Genomic DNA, 9,891 nt, shown 5'->3' with positions numbered 1-9,891 from the left:
TTAGCATAATAAAATCATTAACCCTTAAAGGTGTAGGTTTTTGAACATTCTAAGTTCCGCAACAATTGAAGGTTCTAAAATTCTATGTTGAATTCAATGAACCCAGATATTCTTTAGAATGTTCATTTCTCAACATTCCCGTCACACCGGTGTGACGGTACTCCTTTAAGGGTTAAAGCGTGAATAGGGTAAAATCTTTCAATTATAGCTATCACCATGTTTAAATATGCAAATGAGGCCCTATCTCAATAAATATGCACTTATTTGCTTACAAACAAAATCAGATCGTTTGATAAAGCCAGGCTCAAAATTATTTTTCCAAGGGAAAGCACGTATACTTGGGGGTCTGAGTTGGTGAAAACCTTTAAGGAACCTGGTCAGGAGGCAGTGTTAACCTATTACCATTCCAGCCTTCATCATGCCCAGGATCGAAGGATTGAAAGATTTTATTAGAGTGGTTAGAGTTAGACTATAAGGCAGGTGTTGCAGTGAAAAGGACTGAGCTGTTTCACAACAGCACTTAACTTGCATTGTGTTTGACTGTTGCGATGATAAACTCGGAGATGAATACTGATGAATACAAGGATTAGGGAGGGCATACTGATCTAGTCCGCCTGCAGCAGTTAACTTCCTTGCTGCTTGGACACATTACTATTACTATACTAAATTTCTAATTCCAATTACTGTATTATAAAAGTATGAAGTGTGTCAATAAAATAATAAAAATAAATTCCAAAAGGGAATAATCTGGCATAAAACATGAGTATGAATGTGTAAATGTATGTAAGTATATAAGTAAACTATATATTTCTTACTTATATTTATACCTGTTTGATTTCCAGCCAGAGTCACATGCTTCTCCATTGACCTCCAGTTATTGACTGCCCCCACCAAGATGGCGATTCTGTTTATGTACGTTCGAGAGCCCAATGCGGTATCTAGCTTTCTAATATCTATGTCAGTAACATCACCTGTTCATGTTAAAGACCTCACCTCTGTAACTACATTACTGTTCATGTTAAAAACTTCACGATTCCTCAGTTTTGGATCGGCCACAGACAGAACCCGGCCCTGCGAGGGGCACCATCCAGAGAAAGCGGCACTCCGTGCTGCGGTTCGACCTCTCCACCACCTCCAGTGCCTCCAACCTGGACCCCCTGGGCCCTTCCTTGGACACCCCCTGCCCCCCAGAGCCCCCCCGGGCCTTCTCCCTCCTCATCAACCTGCAGCTGGAGGTGGATGAACAGCCAGAGTTCTACCCTGTTCTGCCTCAGCTGCCAGCCTCCCTGGAGGTCCAGCTCAGTCCAGAGGAGGTGGAGGACGAGGGGCTCTGCTCCCCCCATATCTCCTTCCTGGGCGTCAGAGAGGAGGATGTGAGAGATGAGGACAGTGATGTGGAGGACTCTGGGATAGCTCCTCTTCATAGTCCTCCTATAATGACCTTTGCCAGTAAACAGTCTCCGAATAGCATTCAATTACATGCATTTAATATCACTGAATAAGAACTGAGTGCTGGTATGTCTAGAACTAAGAGATAATAAACATCCCTCTGTCTTAACTGGAATATGAATTGTATACATTGTTTCTCCTTTATCAAAAGAAAGCAACCATAATGGGGAAACCATTGTGAATGCAGCTTGTGTTGAAGGTAAAGCTGCAATTCTAATCCCAAACACTTTTAATCAGTCAGTGAATTACTCCCCATGGCCATCTAGCTGTCGATTCATTGTTTGTACACAAAATACTCTGGTGTTTGTACACAGTCCTGTCTCTGTAAATGGAAAACAAACATAGTGGCTTAGATCAAGCCGTAAACAATGCCAACGAGTCAACACAGTGCTTCAATGCACAAACATTGGAATTGAATCGCAAACTGCATCTCTAAAAGTTGCTTTTTGATATTCAAAATGGAGAAATACAATTTCACAATTGCCATTACAAGGTACATGTCTGTCATAATTACCCCAAATTAAATTGTTTTGATGTTATTAGGTCATCATCTCATCTTGTTCAGTCTTACAGGACAGCCAGACATTGCACAAGAACTTGCCAGAGGAGCAGGCGTCAATGACAACCTGCCAGATCGGTTCCATGTCTAGGAGTTACATAATACAATTGGTATGTTAAAGTGTAATTTCAGTGAAAATTGACTGAAGGCTGTCTCCACAGCAGAAAAACACCCTTGGGTCAATTCCAATTCCAGCTCCATTCAAATATAGACTATGGCTGATTTAAACAAACTCTAGCATTGTTTGTGCGACATTTATAGCACAATATTAACAATGTTATGCATGATATTAAGTTGGTTTAAAAAGCCTTCATTGCTTTCTAAATGGAAGCATGTCATGACATGACATCTAGACATTTTCTGTTTGCAATTAAAAGTGATTAATGAGCCTCGTAGCCACCTAGCTGGTGTCGGGGAAAAAATCATCTCTGAATCCTCTTAGCCAAATAGCACTCTGGAACCAAGCATCCGAAGGACAATGGATCTTGTGTAAAAGATCTTGTGTAATTCCAGTAGCCTACTTTTCCAATCCGATGTGGACCATTTCGCAAGAGATGGTATCCACCTGCTCATTCCAGCAATTCCCGTACCCGGTAGTGTCATTTTGCATGAGATGGTCTCCACTTGTCATCACCTCCCCTCTTACTGACTCCCTTCACCTCATTGCCCTGACCGTTCCTTTTTCCAGTAAATGTAATAGAAGAATAATAACCTTAGAATACTATACTAAATGCAGTGGTGTTGAAACTCATAAGAATGTGACATATGTCAGGCATTAGCCTCTTTTAGTTCGGTGTATGGAACTTTTAAAGTGAAAATGGCCAATGATTTGTTTTTTCTTCTGATGGTAGGCTATACCATATATCAGGTTGTGTGTTTGCCAAGTTGGAATGTGATTTTCCCACAATATAAGGCTTAAATAGATTATTGTTCAACAATAGGTGTGATCCCATCTCAGTAAGGGTTCATATTTCACATGCCAATTGCAGCTTTCTTCCTCTGAGTACCTTAGTTCTACCTTAGCTCATGACTATGTTTGTGGGTAAAAGTTGAGCTTGAACATGAGGTTTAATAAAGCAGAAAAAAACATATTTATTGTATTGTACAATATGTATGCCAGCATACATAATACAGAAAATTATTCACATTTGGAATAAGTACGGAGCTACACACACTGCGATGTGTATATTTTAAACACTATTTTCACCTCCGACTGCTTTCCATTACAAGCAGATGAGTAAAGGTGCTGTAATAATTCACAGTCTGTCTCCATTTTCTGTCATCAGTTTACCCAACTGGCTCCAAGAAGGGAATCCCCTACGTTTCTCACATTCACATTCCTGAGAGAAGAGAAGAAGATAAACTTAAGAAGTTAATTTAGTATTCTTAACAAGTAGCATTATTTCTTCACATAATGCTACATGAATAACTAGGCCTAGCACTTACAGTATGAATGCATATTGTTGAATTATGGGGAACTCATGTTCACTTCCAATTTCAGGCTTTTTTGTGCGTAACTCTTTCTACTGAGTCATTGTGTTATGCTGTGTTATTCACCCATCTCCCAGTCACAAGCCAAACACAGATTGCATTAATCATGCATCAATAATATTATCCACCCACTCACCTTGGCAGGTGTTTGTCTCAGGTGAAAAAGTGAACCTTTCCCGGGCCGGGCTCAGTGATCGGGCTCGTGGGCTGGGCCTCTGTCATGTATGTGAAGCGGTCCTGCAGATAGCGGTTGCCCATGCCCATGATGTGGCTGGGACTGTGGTGCGACAGGCTGGCCACCCGGGCCGTGTAGTCCAGCGTGAAGGCCAGCTTGACCAACTCCGGCGCCACCACCTGGTACTCGACAGGCTGCACGGGCGTCTCGGACTGCACGTAATGGTCAGCCAGCTGCTGGAAGGAGCCGTAGGTCAGGCCCTGGAAGAAGCTGGTCAGGCTGGGGCTCTCCTTCACCTGGGAGGAAAAGCAAGACGGAGGACAGGGTAAGAGTTTGTCTACAGAGTGTGCTGCTGAACAAGCCCAGACAGGTCCCCATAACTGTGGTCTCTGAAGACAAGAACTAGTGCAATGGGCGTAAATAAATGTGAAAGACAACACCAGTGAGCTTAACTACAGCATGAACAGTTCTTCGTGGAAATCGGGTGAAGACGGCCATAAATACAAACCTTTGCATTCAGGACATCCCCTTGCTGTTTGATAAGGGCTATGAGCTTGTCTGTCACCTCCTCTGTTGACACTGTGAAGAGAGAAGGAAACACTGCTCTCAATAACTCTGACACAGCATAGCTGTTATAAGACACACAGATTCAATTCAATTCAAATGTATCAGTTGTAGTGAAATGTGTACCAACATCTCTGCAGAGAAGGTGTACAATTTGAAGAAGAAATCAGTTCTCAAACGAAAGTTTTGATTGCAACAATTAGCTAGTTCACGCACCAGGGTGTAAATAGCACACATTACTATATACAGTACACCAGGGTCCGAATAGCATCCATTTCTAATTATACAGTGATGCAAGTGATTGCACTGCTGGTACGAATAGCATAGGCCACACAGCTGATCTATTCACACCCTGTGACAAAACAACAAAACGTGTTGCTCGTTTTTTTTTTTTTTATTACAATGTGTGACCAATATGCCAGGGTAAATGCACAGGGGTGCAAATAGCATACCCTGATATTTGTACCAGACAGAGCATTAATAGAACACATTTCTATGTGCACCTGGGTACGAATAGCATTCACTTCTAATTGCACCAGGGTACAAATTGCACACACTGCTAATCGTACCAGGGGTGCAAATAGCCTCACCCAAAAAGTATAAGTATATATACTCTCTTGATCCCGTCAGGGAAATTTGGTCTCTGCATTTATCTCAATCCGTGAATTAATGAAACACACTCAGCACACAGTGAACACACAAATAATCCCGGCGCAGTGAGCTGCCTGCAACAACTGCCCCTAACAAGTGAAGCGAGAGGTGTGGGTGATAATTATGTCTGACCTCCCTAAATTCGGTCCCTAAAATGAGTCAGCGGATTTTGCAACAGCACACCAACAAACACAGTTATGCAGTGTCTATTAAAAACTATGTAAAACATGATGTGCAATAAACTAACAGTTTGAATAACCGAGGCTACTTTGGACAGTCTTCATACTTTGAATAAACAAATGACAATTCCACACACACACACACACAAAGCTTGATGCGCCTCTACTTCAAATCTGACTTAGCAACTTTCACTTGTACTGGAGTAATATTTGGCAAGGTGTATCAAAACGTTCACTTAATGAGGAAGTGTGTAGTATAGTGTGTTGAGAAGTTACTTTTTTCATGTCTCAGATGAAACATAGTTTTTATCTCTGCTCTTTGCCAATAAAGATTTGAGTCTCACAAATGTCTATGGTGTAGTCACAAGCTTTTGCTCCTGAATGTGGCCAAAGTGGTTGAGAAATGACAGTCTGAGGAGCTCTAGCCCATAATAATGAGCTAGCTAATAAAGCAATACAGACTTATTGTAAAATTACAATAATGTAACATGCATAGGCAAAAAATACTTACAGCTCTGAGTGTCCGTTTCAGCGGGTAGTACGCTTGGAGCAAGTGCCACATGCTCCTCTGTGGGACTATCCATCACCTCAGTCACAATCTTCTTCAGCTCATCAGACACATTCTCATAGTACGAGTCTGTGGGCTCTACTCTCTGGAACCCTGTGATTAAAACACATACATGTCTCAGTCAGTCATGCTGCAATGAGGACACAGGCGCATGGACATCACTCTAGTTTAGAAGGTACTGGTCAAAAATGCCACCCAGCTATTGTATCAAATCCAGTTGGAGATTAGGTAGACAGATAGATAGATAGATAGATAGATAGATAGATAGATAGATCATTTTCAACATTTGATATGTTGTCTATGTCCTTTTTGCTGCTATGTCTTTTTGCTGCTAAATATGGGTTTACGAGACTTGTATATTATGACATTCTGTTTTTATTTGCATTTTACACAACGTCCCAACTTTTTCTGTTTTGTGGTTGTACAATTAGGTACTGTATTTATCAACAGTTGCTTCAGGACACACCCACAGTCCCCCAATAGTATTTGTACAGTAAAGTAAACAAATTACATTTGAGGGATCAGACATCTATTGAAGAAAGATGCATAAAATCTCTGGAATGAAGAGGATTAGCTTGATGTTACTCGAAAGCACATCTGAGCAAACCTACCATCCACCACCAGTGATGGGGGTCTGCTGATGAAGCGTCCATCCATCGACAGCCTCAGAGACAGTTTCCTGCGTGAGCGGCGTTTTTTGGTGGACCTCTTGCGGTGCAGCGTGACTTCATCTCCCCTGGTCTCCACAGGCTCCTGGGGGGGGTGCACAGATTTCACAGGACTGGGGTCCCGTTCATCGGTGTCGCTATCGCCACGTGAGAAGAAGCTGCGAATGCTTTTCCAGAAGGAGGACTTTGGCTTCTTAGTTTTAGATTTTCTTTTCTTCTCTCTTCTTCTCTTCATTTCCTCTTCCTCTTTCTCTGTGGAGGACTCCAGGTCTAAGACTGCTGTGATTTCAGGCTCTGCTGTCTTGCCCTCAGGAGAAGCTGGTTTGGAACTTTTGGAGAGTTTGCTGGGTCTCCTGCCCTTGTCCCTGAAGCTCATCCACCTCTTCTTAAGCGTGTTCTTCTGATCACTGGCTTTCTCATCCGTCTGCGATTCACAGACAGGCCTGAATGCGGCATTGGGAAGCTCCTCTGCGTCCACCATGAGGGGTATAGACGTGTCACTAGAGTGCCTGCGGTTCCTCTTGTTCCTCTCCGCCAGTGTGACCCACTTGCGATGCTTCCCGCCAGCTCTCCTGCCATTGGATGGTCCATCATTGAGGCTCAGGCTGCGTTTAACATACACTTCCAGCAGACGGGAGGTGTCCTGCTGGCCCACATACAGCAGCAAGGGGCCCGGTGTGCAGCTTTCATCTGGTGCAGACATTTAACTAAACACAAGGGAGGGGAACAGCAACCACACGATCAATCATTCATCAATCAATCACGCCCCTGCATGACAAGCAAAAGATGAGTAAATTATGAAGCACGCATTCAATAAGTAAAAGCCAACATACTGAGCAATCCTATCCATAATCCATATTTTCTTTTAGCGCTGGTGGACAATTTAACACCTACAAACAAGGTTGTTTGAAGGGTTTCAGTCACTGCACCAAAAAGTCCATGGGGAGACAGTCAGGCAATGAAGAACAACATAGGCTGGGCGTAACGCACGCTTCTCATGAAATATAAACATCTTAATGGTATCTTACTAAGCTCACAACTCTTTTTCACAATTCCTTTCTATTGGTAGATGTAAGTAATGTATATAAAATATCCATATACTGTATCAAACATTATCACATAATATCAAATAATCACATAATATTGGGCCCACCTTTTCTCCGTGGTTTGTCCCTCTCTTACATGCTTGACGTGATCACAACTTCAGAAAGACTGAGCATGAAACGTAGCTGCTCAGCAGGTATATCTACATTAAGCTTTGCACCAAGTTTAGACATATCCAGCGCTGATGCCGCGCCCTCGAAGGATCGGATAACCAACCATAGTTCCTTTATCTTGTCACTCTGCGTAGGAAACACGCGCAGTCGCGCGCATGTGAATGAAAATGTAGGCCTACGTCTCAGGTGAACTAATACGTCACTGGTTGTTTACGGTTTCAGTTGACGAGGCTCTACAAGAAGGAGGTAGATGCATATTCATCGCAGAGCTACACCTACGCATAAACAATGTGCACAGGACAGGAATTGTGCCAGTATGTCACAGAGACTTATCATACACATACAGAGTTTACTGGCCAATACTTATAGTGTGGCAGCTACTTGTTTTGGAGGTAACCTGAAAACCCTTAGCAAGAGTTGTTAATTGCATTATTATACATAATCAGTGACAGGGTATCTCTAAATAGCTACACAATTCATGATCATCAGTGTCTCATCTTTACTGAAAATCAATACCGAACAATACCAAGGTAAAAATATAGTTCTTACTTATTTGAAACTGATACAATTGTCTGTATTCATCATTGTTCAGTCTGTATTTGTTACAAATTAGACTTCAGTCTATAAATAAATAATAAAACCAATGAAAATGGCATTGACAAAAATGACAATTTCCCCCTAATAGTGTGTTGCACAACATGTAGAGGCAGTTACTTTCAAGACATGCTCTGTGTACTGTAGCTCTAAATGAGACTTCTGCATCTGCCCACTCTTCCTGAGCAAACTGCTTCAGACATCTCAAGTTTGAATGGTGCCTTCTGCAGGTTACATGTTGTAGCTCTTTCCAGAGACATTCAATGGGATTTAGGTCTGGACTGAGTGAGTCATCCTGTTTTTGTGAGCTATTTTTAACCCACCTAACTCCTAAGGCGTCATTAGTAACATCTTCGCTTTGCAATGTACTGACGCATGACACGCGACAGGTAACACGCTTCACTGACTCATTTTACAATAAGCAATGTGTTTACGCTCACTCTGAGGACTTGTACCCAGCTGCCTGATCAGCCTCAGGCCAACACACACTAATGGGACCAGGGGTGCTGCTAGATAAACAATAATTCTGGGCCCTCTTATAATTATAAAGTATTTGTTTTTGTTTTTTTTTGTTTTGGACCCCCCCCCCCCCACCCCCGCTACTGGCCCCCCTGAATGGGAGGACCCTGCAGCTTTGATCCACACATTAGTTTGTTACATTAGTTTTTGTTAATAATCACTATTATAGTGAAATAACACATGTATATAACAGTTATCTATTACTTATATTTGTTTTTGGGCCGTATATGTCTCTTATTTTCCTCATTGTGGCTATTTTTAGCCAATCATTTAGCTAATGATTTTCGTTTAAAATAGTTTACATTTGTTCTACATTTCTTATCCATAAGCTTATGTTCCACATTTTTTAAAAGAAAAGCAAGCAAAAGCATCTTTGGGAAGGTGTCTAGCCATGGTCATGAAGTGTTTTAACAGGGATCACGCAGGAGTCTATTGTGCATGCAGGAGTCAAGAAGTATCAATGCATACACCCCTCCTTTTCAAGGAAGGAAGCAAGTGATCACGCCAAATGTTACAGCTTGATCAGGTAGATTTGGAATAAATTACCTGATAAGAGCCTGACACTGTAGTTGTGGCAAATTTTCCGGTTAGAACACCATTTAATTTCAATTTACACCAGTTTTGTGTCCCTATGTGATGGGAAGATTGTTATGACACACAGTAGATAACAGATAACTCTCCCTGTGCCTTTCCCTGATAAGATAAACCAAGAGCTCTGTGGGAATCCCCGCCAGGTCACCACATTTCTGAAAGTCGGAAACCTGCCTATAGAGAATATGAGGTTCCCTTAACAATGACACATTACAGTAAACGACTGAAAAGAAGGCTGTCTGAGAAGCATCCATTGTTCAACTGTCTCAAATATGTGTGATAAGACAAGTGAAAGCAAAACGTGTCTTGTTAGAAGGCTCACTAAGTCCTACAGGACTTAGTAGTTTGTTTATGGCATCTTGACTCTTATGGTTTTACAATACAGTGGTGAACGAAGTACACCAGTCATGCAAAGAAATCTAAAATAAGTACTAGTACTTATTCTTCTATAGTTAAATATGAGAATGTTTAAACATTTTAAATATTGAATACGAGGCTGATGGAGTTCAATAATCAAAATTCAACCACTAGAGGTCAGGAAAGTACAATATAGAACAGCATGGGAAGATAAGACATAAAGACCTTTTGTGGCACCTTTGACATAATTGTGCAGTTCCTAGCATCCCAGGTTAAGTGTAAATAAGTGAACGTGAGTAACAGCATTAC

General features: G+C 41.7%; 1 protein-coding gene across 3 annotated transcripts; it reads right to left on the bottom strand.

Annotated features, from left to right (window-relative positions):
* Positions 1-3,128: 3,128 nt before the first annotated feature.
* On the bottom strand, positions 3,129-7,501 carry LOC125302477. Of its 3 annotated transcripts, none has more exons than XM_048255681.1 (6): positions 7,458-7,501; positions 6,248-7,011; positions 5,580-5,729; positions 4,183-4,253; positions 3,636-3,970; positions 3,129-3,348 (listed from the first exon to the last, which is right to left on the bottom strand). In XM_048255681.1, the coding sequence occupies exons 2-5, from the start codon at positions 7,005-7,007 to the stop codon at positions 3,653-3,655; spliced, it is 1,299 nt and encodes a 432-aa protein (XP_048111638.1). In that variant the 5' UTR covers positions 7,008-7,011; positions 7,458-7,501; the 3' UTR covers positions 3,129-3,348; positions 3,636-3,652. The 3 variants fall into 3 exon arrangements, with proteins under 3 accessions (XP_048111638.1, XP_048111639.1, XP_048111640.1); XM_048255682.1 differs by having other exon boundaries at positions 6,248-7,072; positions 7,458-7,494; XM_048255683.1 differs by lacking the exon at positions 7,458-7,501 and adding an exon at positions 7,138-7,157.
* Between the last annotated feature and the right edge of the window lie 2,390 nt (positions 7,502-9,891).

The sequence above is a fragment of the Alosa alosa genome, chromosome 10 (genome assembly GCF_017589495.1).
Source record: "Alosa alosa isolate M-15738 ecotype Scorff River chromosome 10, AALO_Geno_1.1, whole genome shotgun sequence".
Lineage (NCBI taxonomy): Eukaryota > Metazoa > Chordata > Actinopteri > Clupeiformes > Clupeidae > Alosa > Alosa alosa.
Note: the sequence above shows the minus strand (reverse complement) of the source record. Positions and strands in the feature narration are given on the sequence as shown.

What these genes read in the sequence shown, in the direction of transcription:
- LOC125302477 (XM_048255681.1), bottom strand. Translation starts at nt 7,007, where the DNA reads ATGTCTGCACCAGATGAAAGCTGCACACCGGGCCCCTTGCTGCTGTAT. An exon ending in CCCATCACTGGTGGTGGATG is followed by an intron (nt 5,730 to 6,247) that starts GTAGGTTTGCTC and finishes TTTTAATCACAG; the next exon opens with GGTTCCAGAGAGTAGAGCCC. An exon ending in GGGATGTCCTGAATGCAAAG is followed by an intron (nt 3,971 to 4,182) that starts GTTTGTATTTAT and finishes TTTTCCTCCCAG; the next exon opens with GTGAAGGAGAGCCCCAGCCT.